Here is a 13727-nt window from a genome sequence, read left to right as displayed (position 1 = left end):
TCCGGATCTCGGGACAGATCAGTTTTTCCTTTGTATCCACAATTGACGGCGATTATAGATCTGTAAGATCTGCAGATATTCATCATTCATACTTTATCTGCCATCAGAACTGCAATCTATCACTAACTGATCGCCACACAAACCATATATCGATACTTTCTATAATGCTTCCAGTTTGCAGGAGGGGGGGGGGGGTGCTTTAAATGTCGTATTAGTTGAGTTGAATGCCAATTAACAAGCTCAATAATGACGAATCATATCCCCAACCCCCTCTCCCCGTTTACGCCAATCTATACACTTCAAAAGTTCGTGTAAATAGTAATTACGTATTCATCTATTCGATGTTTTTATATTTTCAGATGAATAAAAAAACCGAGTTGACTTTATCGGCAGTCAATGAAATACTACTCAAATATAATGTGATGATTGGTTTAGAGGACAAAGGAGCCATGACCTGTAACAGACTCATCGTATCCTTTATAAACCTATATCCATCTGAAAATATCGATTATTCATCGATTTGTTCATAGTCAAAAAAGCTACGAAAATTTTGATATTTCAGAATCTTGTACTTGCTCTAATTATAAAAGAATTTGATTCTTTAACAGATTTTAAACTCAGTTACATTTCGTCTATTTCAATCCGACTTTATGTTTGGTAGGTTTCCCTCTCCCTCTCCCTCTCCCTCTCCCTCTCCCCCTCCCCCTCCCTCTCCCCCTCCCTCTCCCTCTCCCTCTCCCTCTCCCTCTCCCTCTCCCTCTCCCTCTCCCTCTCCCTCTCCCTCTCCCTCTCCCTCTCCCTCTCCCTCTCCCTCTCCCTCTCCCTCTCCCTCTCCCTCTCCCTCTCCCTCTCCCTCTCCCTCTCCCTCTCCCTCTCCCTCTCCCTCTCCCTCTCCCTCTCCCTCTCCCTCTCCCTCTCCCTCTCCCTCTCCCTCTCCCTCTCCCTCTCCCTCTCCCTCTCCCTCTCCCTCTCCCTCTCCCTCTCCCTCTCCCTCTCCCTCTCCCTCTCCCTCTCCCTCTCCCTCTCCCTCTCCCTCTCCCTCTCCCTCTCCCTCTCCCTCTCCCTCTCCCTCTCCCTCTCCCTCCCTCCTCTCCATCCCCTCCCCTCCCTCCCTCCCTCCCTCCCTCTCCTCCCTCCCCTCCCTCTCCCTTTCCCTCTGCTGCTTCTATTTGCTGATATTCTATCATGCATATGAATTATGAGACGTATCACTGTTGACAGAAGCTGCTATAATTTCCCGTTTAAAGCGGCGTCATCAGTCACTAATCAGATCTACTACTGACGCGTATGAATACACTAGTTCATTCAGCCGTAATTCGACCCATTTTTACAAAATGGCCGCCACCACCTATCAACTTCAGCACAATGCGAAACATTAATCATATTTTTTGAGGAATGAAGGCCTCACAAGTTACTCGTTTTAGAGACTTAAGAACGAGTTTTGAAATTTGAGTTAAAAGTACGTATGAGAGATAAAAATTGTGGGCAAGACGAACAAATCAACAATCAACTGCTGTCAGTTTATTCATTTCTATGATTATCGATTAGAATTTTGTATTTCTACTATTCTTTGAATAAATGAATTTTACCCCCTTTTTAGGGGTCCACCTGACCAAGCGTGCACGCTATAACCCGGTAGTAACGGCATTCGTTGCTTGCGTCATTTCCTACAAATTGCGCATAAGACAATTTCTTTTTCTCTTTCTTCTCCGTGGCTCCTGTTGGTCTAAAACAAACTCTAAAAGACAATTGTAAGACGGAATAAGATATTGGAATTACAGACTAGGTTCATCCAACTTCCCTTCGTGCAAATGTTTATCATAAATATGAATATTATTCTACAGGAGAGAATTCTGGATGATTTGGCAAAAGGGCTTCAGAGAAATCGACAGAAACCGAAACCAAAGGTGCGACTTCGTGAACTGTTTATGCAATGGTTACAGCTCATTTCCGATGTCTAAACTCTTAGAGTCAAATGTGATGTTTGTGTTGGAAGCTTGTCGATTTATCCAGTTAATTCGCTGTTTAGATATCCAAATGATAAATGATATAATATCCCACCACTCTTCAAAAGATAGAAAAAGTCTGAAATGTTTCCTAGGGCTAACGTGAACGATGTTTAGGCTATTACAGTCATATCCAAATATCATTTAGTTGTAAACTCAGTTTGGATATCATGTTATTTTTGCGGAACGAGTTTTTCATTAAAGGTTATTGTTTTAATTCTACAGTAAAATTTCATCCGAGACAGATCTGGGTATTGTTTACTATTCAGATCTATAAACTCAATCGTATTGTTCTCTTTTGCTTTCAAATGTAATTTTAAGATATTCTATTTTTTTTTCTTATTTCTCAGTTTAAACAAAGGAAAGACACCAGTCCCGAGATAGAAATAGATGAAAATGATTTGATAATCGATAAACAGGAATTAACGGATGGACAGAGACAGGTTCGTTTCATCCCTCGACCTACTAACCCCCCTCTCCCTTACTGACAGTTCCGCCAAGAAAAAAACATTTTACGAAGCGCGTTTCTTATTTCGAAACCGGTCAAAACGTAGAGGAAAAAGTTGATGGCGTAATTGACGACGTAAAGTAAAGTAAGCAGATCATCTAAAACCTTGACGATCGGTACTTTTGATCTGTACGCTCCTGTGGCCTGGAATATCCAATGGGGGGCGCATAATAACAGAAATGAAAACGTAACGACTAGAGTCATTAGTGTGATGGCTCTGTTCGTCTTGGAATCTGATTTTTCTTTCCGTTCAATTCGACGCCCTTTGAAACGTCTTAAGCGAAGGATGGTCAATAGTAAAACGTTTGCCATTAAGATGCTAGTAGCCGGTATGTAGAATATGGTGAAGGAAAATATAATTCTTAATCTAAGGTTCAAATTATCATAATTCATGTATACGCAATGCATTTGTGGTGCATAATAGCGAATACTGAAAAAGTTTATAAATCCAGAAGTTGTACACATCAGAATTACCAAAATTGCGATGACTCGGGCCGTGTTTACTCGGTTTAATCGTCTGGTCAAGAACGGATGTGATACGCAGGCTAAACGCTCTACGGTCACAACGACGATAAACCATGAAGATATAGTTTGGCAGATATGCATAATATTGCTGATAGCAATGCACGCCGATGTGCTTCGAAACGTGATAACGATATCTCTTCCTAAACACCTCAACACAAAATTCACCCAAAATAGAAGTCTGGCTACGAGTATGGCCGAATCGGTGACGGCGATTACAGAGAAATAAACCGAATAGGTTCGATTGCGCAGCTTCATCTGCATGATGAACAGTGTCATGGAATTGCCGAAAATACCAATGAAAACTACAGCGGGCAGAACTAACAGCGTTAACCAGTACTGAGTAGCTCTCATATTCCTTATATCAGCTATAAACGCATTTTCAATTTGTGCCGGCCAGTAGACGCTTTCATATTGTTTCGTTGTATTATCCATGACTTGAGACATTTAAAATGTCGTCTTCAAGCATCGACGTTTAAACTCAAAAGTTAATTCGTCCACGCATCCAGTAAATGAAACTAGTGTGCAGTGAACTACATTGAAATGTAATTCGCCTATTCAGGATTCTTATACAATCAAAACTTGATTGCATAAAAGTTCAACTGCTGAATGAAGTGTTTATTTTGTCACGTTGGTAATACATGGTTTGCCAATTGTCAAAATAGTTAATATTATCGCGAATGCACAAGTTCTAGATTATGTTAGAAACAGCTCTCTGAGTCAATTCACCCGATTCAAGAATATAATCATGATGTAAGTCACGACCGCACGGAGTAATTTTGAACTTTGATCGTAGAAACAAATGTCTCCACACCCCCCCCCCCTCCCCTCCCCGCCCGATATCAGATGCCCACAACGATTGGCATATCAAGTGGAGAATCATAATGGGGCTGCTGACCGACCCATAATTCGGAGATCTATTGTAAAGGCGTATGAATAAGGGGATTTTTGGACAGTGATAATCGTCCCCACTGGTTAAAAATGGACCATAGCTGCGTTCGTGGCTGGTTCTGGCTGGAGTGCACAGACACCCCGTACCCCTCGTGAATTTGGAAGGGTGTTTCATAACTTTAACCTGGAAGCTTTCTGAGCAAAAAGCTTCAAGTATTTGGTAAATCACTAAACTTGAACTGTAGACTGAACTTTACTCAGATCATGCGGTGATTTGCATTCAGGGATATTCTCAAATTGTCTGAAAGATGAATCATCATTCTAGTCTTAATGTATTCTTCTATTTTCCTTTTCAGGTTCTCGCTAAACAATTGCTTCATAAATACGCGGGATTGTACGTGAAACGTCTGATGACTGAACGGATGCCACGCCCATCAGAATGCCGCCATGCTGTTAACATTCCATGTTTGTGTCAATTCATCGAGAGACATTATTTCAAATGTTACGACGTTTTGCTAGTTATATAAAAAAAAGTGTTATTTCTCCTGATATTTGAGGGCATGAGAGGGGAGAAGAGAGAGGGGAGGGGAGAAGATAGGGGAAGGGGAGGAAGAGGGGTGCTCAGGCGCGTTGGAAGTAATTTTTGATTGCCGCGGCAAATTGCCGATTTTTCCATTTATTGCCGCGGCGAATTTACTTCAATTTCGTAAAAAACATAGTATAGAAAGAAAAAAAACGTCATACAGTAAATTATTGCCACGGCTTTCGCCGCTGCAGTCGCTACGGTTCCAACGAAACTCGATCATTGACGTGAGAGGTAGGGAAGAAGGAAGAGAGAGGAGAGAAAAAGGGGAGAGAGTAAAAAGAGGAAGGAGAGGTAGGGAGAGAGGGAGAGGAGAAATAGTATAAATTTTCATTCAATCAGTTTCCACTTGTTATGATAAACCGTGTCAAGTATCAAGCGAAACGACGTTGAAGATTATTATTCAAACTCATCTCTCGCGATCGTCTGCTGAGAGACGAGTGGAAGAGAAATCTATTAATTTCGGCATCGTTTAATTTTTACGAAAAACCAATTCCCGAATGTTATGTAATTGAGAAACTGGGAACTCGGTCAACTGGATGATAGACAAATGATCGGAGGGACGTTCTTTCCGTGTGAAAAGTGGTTTTTTTTCACGTAAGTCTCGATTATGGAACTGAAAAAACTTATATGGTTCAGATATTGTTGCTGTGTTTGCCAAATGAAACGATGTATTTTTGTTTTCGTTTTAAACTTCCAAAACATATAAAGTATTCTTTTTAAACCTGCCATCGGTGATATTGTGAATGATCATCAGGATCCAGTTCCAAACACAGGTCTCGTGTTTTAATTTCCGCTAGGATCAAAACATTGAAAATGAAGAACTAATTTGAACTCTTAAGGCGGGCGTAGGTCGGCCTTGCGACGGCTTGCAACTCACTGCGACCGCTAGCGACGATCGCGTCGCAACGACTCACCGACCTGCGCTACCTTGCGACTGCCAGCGACGCCAGTCGCAATGAGTCACACATGTTCTACTTTCTGCGACGCGAGGCGACCGTCGCAACCGACCTGCGTGCTGTTGCGACTGGCAGCAACTAGTCGCACACAGTCGCTGACAACCGCATCGCAACCGACTTGCGCGGCCACTTGTGACGCGATGCGACGATCACGTCGCATCGCAAGGTCGACCTACGCCTGGCTTTAGAGTAAGTAAAACTGAGAAACTGTGGAACTGGATCCCGAATTGTATAATTTGTAAATACATAATCAAATAAACTATGCTTAGTATTATATTTACAATAAAATTCAGCTTTACTTCGAATTTTGTCATTGTTTTGAAGGTTTAAAGGGACTGGGGTCGAATTAATCAGAATTGTAATTTTAGATTCAATCCAAAGTGAACGCGTTCGACACCCGTAGCTAGATCGTCCAACCCAGACCTAGTACATTATAAACGATAATTCTCCATTTTCAACTTGAAAGTTTGAAGACGCCTTGAAAAATATCACGTATATTGTGAATCACAAAATATCAAAATAATCACATCTTCTCAAAAACAATTATTGAAATTGATCAAATATAGAATAAGAGTTATGAAATATACTTAATGATAAAGTAAACCCTAGGCCATAAAATTGGGACGAAATATCGAATTCTCGTGAGTTTTTACTTCACTAATGTCAAACAGTCACTTGTTGTCCGCGGAAACTAAAATTGTGATTTCAACAACCGTGGAATTGAGTTCTGGATCCGATTTCACAGATCTAAGGGTCAATTTCACATCACTAAGATTCTGTTTATTTTCGATGGTTCGATCAACCCAAAGCTTAGATTTGAACCAAGACTGAACTAAATTCGAAAGAAAGTTTATGTAATTGTTGTAGATACTGATCAACTTGAATGGAGGTTCGCCAAGAACCGTATTACCACAAGACACCAAGTACCACAGATACATTAGGACCGTAGAGCGACGGAGATCACTGTGGATATAACCACTTCCAGGACTGGGTGAGGAATTTAGGTTGAATTTGCGGATAAATCGATTCACACAGTTCTTGTTTAAAAATGCAATCGCGATACAATTAGAAACAGTTTCTCGTTTTGAAACTAAGCGTCAACAGATTTTCACCTAGAACTCGGTCTACTAGATTCGATAACAAACACAAAGGATATAATTTAGAAACTGATTGATCGACTTGAATGGCGGCCGAGTTTATTGATCATTCCTGGAATATTCAAAATATATAATCGTGGACTTCGGTCAGACAGGTTTTTGTTTTGAAATCACGACAAGGAAATTATTATAAAGTACGAAGTTCAAGAAGTTGTCGTCGGAATCAAAAAATAATTTTCGATTTATGAACTTGTTTTATCTGAGATTGGTTCAAAGTGTAATTCGATCTAACTCGGACTGAGCTGATCGCCGAGGCCCACTGCCTCACTCTCACTCCAGCCATCGCTGCCACCGGTAGGATACAGGTAACATACTCAAAATCAAAACTCATCAACTGAGCTCATATGGGGTCGGATATTTCTGAGGTTTGTCACGACTGTACAAGCTGAGCCCATGGGCCGGTTTTATAGACTGGTACTATCTTTAACCCGGGCACTGAGTTAACACCCGGGTTAAGTTTCTTACCAGTCTATATCAATTTTGGACACGAGTCAAATCTGTACAGCTGAGCCCAAGGGCCAGTTTTAAAGACTGGTATTATCTTTAACCTGGGCACTGAGTTAACACCCGGGTTAAGTTTCATACCAGTCTATATCAATTTTGGACACGAGTCAAATCTGTACAGCTGAGCCCAAGGGCCAGTTTTATAGACTGGTATTATCTTGATGGGGATGGGGAGTAAAGGGTGCTAGTTCGTTGATAGAATCTTTGATCTGATGCTTAAGGTCAGAGATATCAGTTCATGTTTTTTTTTCATCCAGGATTTGCTCTTTACGTTAACAAATTATAACACACGGCGCACAGAGAAAAAACTTAGGAAGGTCGTTGGATTAAAAAAAAGATTTTTGTAACGTAGCGTATCATGTGTTGTGTTTATTTGGCCCCAAATCTGTGCACGATTATGACGCTGTTCTGTGAATGTGGTGGATTTTTAGACGCGCATTCCTTCAACAATCATTGTTTATATACTAGCGGCTAGTTGGTGGTGGTAAGAAAGTCTTTGACTTGTATCAATAGTTTTACTAAATCGTAGGGAAAGGCCCTATGGGGGAATTATTAGGCTGTGTTTTATCAGTAGCTAGAACCAAGATCCACTTCCACAGTTGTTGGTTAAAATTTGACTAAGCCATTTTGGTTCTATCATGAGACTTATTTTGGTTCTAAAACAAATTTAACAGCTCATGTTATGTCTATAACCCAACAACTTAAGACCAATTTAATCTCATTTTAGTTCTATATCCATTCTAACAACTTAAGACCAGTTTAATCTCATTTTGGTTTTATCACCAATATAACAACTTAAGATCAGTCTAAGCTAATTTTGGTTCTAAAGCATATTTAACAACTCTTACTTCTATGACCAAACAACAGTCTAGGATAATATAGGTTCTATAACCAATCTAACAACTTGAGATCAGTCTAAGCTATTATCGGCTATTACCAATCTAACAACCTAAATCTAGGTAATCATTCTCTCATGGGAAAGGCAAAAAGTTGATAGAAATAAAAAAATAGCATACATGAGTGTCTGTTACAGTCGGTTTTTGACTTTATAGGTCACGTTTAGTAACAGTGCATTCGTCTTCGATTATCTAGACTTATTCCCCCAATGACTTAATCATTAAATTAGGAAAATGTTCTGGGGTCAAGTAACGTAAGTTATCCACTGGTTATGTTTCAACAATCAATTTTACCCATCCCGAATTTCGAACATTTTATTTTACACGGAATCTCGTTTTGAAATAAGATCCCGCCAGGGGACTAAGATCGGTAGCCAAACGTGACCAAACGATAGGAAGTTGTGGAACCAAACCTGACCACCACCGCGACATACTTTTCCATGACCCCTGTAAATTCCAAAAGATCTAAAATCTAAAGTCTAATTCCAGACCGTTCTGAAGAATCCCTGGGCCTGGTGATCAGCGACACCTAGCGGACGCCGGTGAAATCATGTCGCTGGACGACATACTAGTGCGAGTCGGGGAGTTCGGTAAATACCAGCTGGGTATGTTTATCCTGTTGGGTGTGGCTATAATCCCCACTGCATGGCATACTATAACACTAGTGTTCATCGGAGGGGATCAGCAGCAGTACTGGTGTCGCATCCAACGATTGGTAAATCTGTCAGCCGAACTGACCAATCAAAATACACAATCGCTGAGAGATATTTTCGTTCCCATGGAGATCGACCTGTCCGGTAAATCGAAATATAGTAAATGTGAATATTATGATTATGATTACGATCGAATGACTGTGGATGATTTGATGCATTGGAATCGATCGTCGGTGAGGTTTCAGTCGAATCGAACTCGGCGTTGTGAGGAATGGGAGTTTGAGAATGGGAATACTATACTCGTACAGGTGAGAGTGCGTAATCTCCCCCCTCCCTCCAGCCGGGACCTGGTTCTATAGAATCTGCTTCTAAATGTTATTATACTGTATTTTCCAGTATTCTCTGTTCTGCGAACGGGAATGGTTCGTTTCGATGGTTCGTACGATGTTTTTTGCTGGATTTTTTGTCGGTGTCATTGTGTCCGGATCGCTGTCCGACAGGTAATTTTCGACCCCTATCTGGGAGCCGCCCAAACTTGAATCCATACATGATAGTGAGTCTGAATTAACGTGGCAACAATTAACGATATTGACTTCACAATTCTCATGAAATAGCGTCATCAAACGATCAAACAAGTTTTACGATTTCAAGCCCACGTGTTAAGACGCATACAGTTATGCTGCTGAAGTTGTGACGGATCATTGTTGTAGACTTGATCCAAATGACGACATACACTCAATACAACTCATTTGGAAAATACAAATAGTGACTGAGAAATAAAGATGGACTTGAGTGAAGTGATGACTTATCAGATGACGACTTAACCGCGAGTTTTATTGTATCACGTTTAACTTGAGCTAACTGAGCTTTATTCTGACCTTAGAAATATTTAGAAAATGTTATCGTTTTGAACCATGGTAGATGTTCATGTTCTGATTGTCTGTGTGATATTCCAGATATGGACGGTTTAAATGTTTTATGATATCGATAGTTCTTGAGATCGTCACCGGAGTGATTTCACCATTCGTCGGAAACTACTACGTTTTCGTCGCTTTCCGATTTCTTATCGGGGCGACCTCAGGTGCCGCCTACACGACCGCTTTCGTTATCAGTAAGTTCATTTCCGAAAAACCTTTGTCTTCGATTTGTAGAGAAGTCGTAAATGTGAAAACTGGTAGTAGGTTAACTGATTTTGTTAGAGAAGTTATTCCTTTTTTATCTTAAGAGGGATTGACCCTGTAAATTGTCTAATTTGAAGGTGAAACAAGTTATCAACCTGATATCTTGGAGTAATAAAGATTTCAAAGTCTTATATATAAACGATGTACCAGTAACGAAAGCTCGTAATTTCAATAAAATCTAGGTAACCTACACAGTGTATTGCTACCTTTTTTATTACGAAAACTTTCTGTAATTTGTGGAACAAAGTTCGAATCTATAAGACCCTGTCAGGTTCAGTAAACACACAATAGACATTTTTTTTAGAATAATACATATATTTTTGCTCCTTTTTTTAGTTTTAGAAATAACGGGTCAGAAGTACCGGATGTACGCCGGAGTATTGGCGCAGTGGGGTTTCTGTTTCGGTGTTATAATTGCTCCGGGTGTAGCTTGGTTAATCCGGGATCATATTTACTTCCAACTGTTCATCGCCCTTTCTGCCGTTCCATTCCTCGCTTGTTACTGGTAAGAATTCACTTTCAGAAATAATTTTCTAAGTTTTATTTATTAGATTGAACGGGATTCGACTTTAACCAGTTTTACATATGACAGTTGTGACTTAAGTTCACAAGTTGTCTTAAATATTAGGCTGTTATTAACTTAAAACTATAAGCTATAAAACTTAGACGGGCTTAGACTGGTCTGAAATTGTTAGATTGGCAATTGAACTAAGATTAAGTTGGCCTTAAGTCGTCATATTGGTTATAGAACTAAGATGGTTTTTGAATGGTCTCAGATATAAGCCATGACTGTGGAACTGGGGACCGGGAAGTTCAAATAGTTTTCTATATTTTCGATAAGAAATGATATGATTGTCTATATTCTAAGGCTGGTTCCGGAATCTCCTCGTTGGTTGATACAGAAGAAACGATTTGTCGAGGCTGAAGTCGTCATACAGAAAATCGCTATTGTAAATGGTAAACACGATGGAACGACGACCTATCTCTCAGTCTTATCCGGCAAGGTAAGCAGTCAGAGATTTCAACGTAGTTGGACCATGCGTCCCAAAACCTTACGCATTAGGCAAATCATCTGAGGTCATCTGCACACAAGGCTTAAGATTCCGTTGGATCTACGTAGATTGTATAACCAATCCAACAACTTAAGAGCAGCCTTTGTTTTAGGACCACCTTTGGAATTAAGCTCGACTCCGCACCCTAAGCTCTATAAGGCCAGGAAGTTATTTTGGAATTAGATTTGGAAGTAAAGACGTCTGCCTGGTTTTTTCTTTCTAGAAACAAGAAGAGAGTCATGATGTATCGTCAGCGAATTTCTTCGATTTGCTCAAAACTCCAAACCTGAGAAAGACTTCGCTGAACATATTCGCCAGTTGGTACGTGTATCAATTCCATGGGATTTTCATTCTTTCTAACACCTGATGATATGTTTAAAATTTAAATCTAGGAACCGTTAAATCAAAGGAACGTCGTATAGGAACGTCGTTCTTGTTGTTAGTGCTGTTTGATCTTTACTATGACTTATCTAATCCAGCCCTACCCAACTCCTCTTGCCCACCACCCTTCTCCCAACACACTCTCCCAATCACCACTACACCCAACAACCCAGCCATCCGACCATCTAATTTAGCTTTAAATTCAAATATCTTATTTCTAAGTGTACGTTAATTCTATTGTTTTGTTATTTTTTGCTGCAGGTTTGTCGCTAGTTTGTTGTATTACGGTCTATTGTTGAGTTCTAAAAGTCTTGGTGACAATGTTTACGTGAACACGGCGTTAACGGGAGTTATGGAAATCGGAGCGTACGTCACGTGTATTTTATTGTTGAATCGAGTCGGTAGACGATGGACGATGTCTGGAGCATTCATTCTTGCTGGGACGATGTTACTGTGCTGTATAGCTTTACTTGATACTAAAAGTAAGAACATTTTACTCAATAATCGCCTGGAACCTGCACCTCTCAACCTGGACTCTGTACCCCTATCAGTCTGCACCCTTCAGAATTTCGATACTTAATCACCTTTGTTCCAATTGTTGATCATCCACACTTCTCATGCGTTCAGAACTTCACCCGAGAAATTTTCAATTTAACATGAACCACAAACGCCAGGCATTGGAAATTTTATCAGCACTCATTCAAAGATAGATCGTCCACACTTTACATGTGTTCAGTACTATACCTGAGACATTTTTAATAGGACATGAACTACAAACACTAGATATTAGACATTCTATTAGCACATTTTTTTTAAACTGATTGATATCTGCATAATACCCCTCCATTCTGTTTTCCGATTATAATAAAACTCTTTTTTTTAAATTTCCCCTTTCAGATTTAACGTGGCTTCTAATCGCGATATCGTCGATCGGAAAACTAGCAGATTCAGTCGCATTTACGATCGTCTATCTGTATTCAGCAGAACTATTCCCGACTGTTGTTAGGAATGTAGGGGTCGGTGCTGGTTCGATGTTTGCGCGATTCGGTGGTCTAGTCGCTCCACAGGTCGCTAGGCTGGTTCGTATATTCGCAATAAATTGTGCCCGTCCTTAAAAAAACATGTCTTATCTTTGAGTAGGATTTTTGCTCGTTGGTTATTTGATGATGTCATAGGGAGATTGATGGATGCAGACATCTTTTCTAAAGGCTCACTTGGCAATTCAATGATGTCATAGGGGATTTTTAGGAGAGGAACCATGTTTTCTGGTCAGGTCTACAGTTATTTGATTGGATATTTTGATCTGTATAATTTCCAGAACACTGTTTGGGCGCCATTACCCACAATTATATTCGGAGCTTCTGCAATAGCTGTTGGAATGCTGAATACCCGTCTACCGGAAACACACGGGAAACAACTTCCGGAAACCCTCGAGGATGGAGAGAACTTCGGAAAGTAAGTTTTGGTGGAATTTTCAACAGTTATCTTTGTTCTAATGACAAAGGAAAATAATTTGAATTCAATGCATTTTAAATATTCGTTAAAATGTTTTTAAGTAAATATCGCGTTTTGTGAATTTAGGTCGAAAAGGAAACCGAACGAAAGTGAAATTCCGCTAAAAGAGGTCGTTGAGTGTACGCATACGACTGTCTGATTGGCTAAAAGGATTTCAGGAAGAAGTTTAATCGACGTTACAACAACGGCACCGACAGCATTTATCACAGAATTTATTATATAGTTACTGAAATATAGAGATTAATTTAGAATTTTACAGTTTTTTGTCTCAGATATCTATGTGGTGCCTGTGCAACGGTTTTCTGTTAGATTTCAAATTAGATCGATCAATCCAAACTCACTTAATTAAAACTGTTAAACTGCGTCCTTTCTCTCAATATTGGATACCGTGGAAGTGGCTTCGAACCTGGGACTCTCCCGTGTATCTTCTTCGATGATTCAGCATCAGGACCATTCTCAGAAACAGCGTCAGTAGTTACTAGGTTCGAACCCAGGATACCCCGTTTTTTTCCCTATGTAGGTGAAATTGTATTTAAAATTCCTATGGGAATTCACACAAAAGATGTTTGTTATTTTGGTTCACCGAAAATCTCATAGATGGGGCTAAACGTCGAAATACGCCTCGGACCTCACAGAAGGTTACTACAACCTCCCGAAATGAAAGCACACATTGTTTCAACTACGTCTATTAAATCAAAACATATTCAAATTACTTGTAATTTTGTTAACTAGTAGACGTAATTATTGTCTAACGTTATTGAACTTATTTAGAAACGACTGTACAATTGTTGCGTGATAACCAATTCATGCTGGATGTCGATGATTCAGCGACAGTCGTTTCTAAATAAGTTCAAATGCGTTACACAAATAATTACGCTGCCTTATTAACTTATCTATGAGTAATGTTAATACGTTTCGA

General features: G+C 39.9%; 2 protein-coding genes across 3 annotated transcripts in view; both read left to right on the top strand.

Moving 5' to 3' along the window:
• LOC141908705 (uncharacterized) overlaps positions 1-4493 on the top strand; it is a 30652-nt gene extending 26159 nt beyond the window's left edge. The window contains exons 4-8 of the mRNA XM_074798858.1: positions 360-470; positions 622-657; positions 1845-1907; positions 2357-2449; positions 4284-4493. Coding sequence (XP_074654959.1) covers positions 360-470; positions 622-657; positions 1845-1907; positions 2357-2449; positions 4284-4454 — 474 coding nt within the window. The 3' untranslated portion in view covers positions 4455-4493. The remainder of the gene's footprint in view (positions 1-359; positions 471-621; positions 658-1844; positions 1908-2356; positions 2450-4283) is intronic.
• Positions 4494-6834: 2341 nt separating this feature from the next.
• On the top strand, positions 6835-13042 carry LOC141908494 (organic cation transporter protein-like). 2 transcript variants are annotated; one of them, XM_074798579.1, is made up of 11 exons: positions 6835-6931; positions 8516-8987; positions 9076-9179; positions 9636-9790; positions 10197-10365; positions 10729-10864; positions 11136-11233; positions 11555-11775; positions 12191-12372; positions 12612-12748; positions 12875-13042. In XM_074798579.1, the coding sequence occupies exons 2-11, from the start codon at positions 8577-8579 to the stop codon at positions 12945-12947; spliced, it is 1686 nt and encodes a 561-aa protein (XP_074654680.1). In that variant the 5' UTR covers positions 6835-6931; positions 8516-8576; the 3' UTR covers positions 12948-13042. The 2 variants fall into 2 exon arrangements, with proteins under 2 accessions (XP_074654680.1, XP_074654681.1); XM_074798580.1 differs by lacking the exon at positions 6835-6931 and adding an exon at positions 7395-7614.
• The last annotated feature ends 685 nt before the right edge of the window (positions 13043-13727 follow it).

This window comes from Tubulanus polymorphus, chromosome 7, assembly GCF_964204645.1.
Source record: "Tubulanus polymorphus chromosome 7, tnTubPoly1.2, whole genome shotgun sequence".
Lineage (NCBI taxonomy): Eukaryota > Metazoa > Nemertea > Palaeonemertea > Tubulaniformes > Tubulanidae > Tubulanus > Tubulanus polymorphus.
The sequence above is the reverse complement of the archived record's forward strand: the minus strand, read 5'-3'. Positions and strand labels throughout refer to the sequence as shown.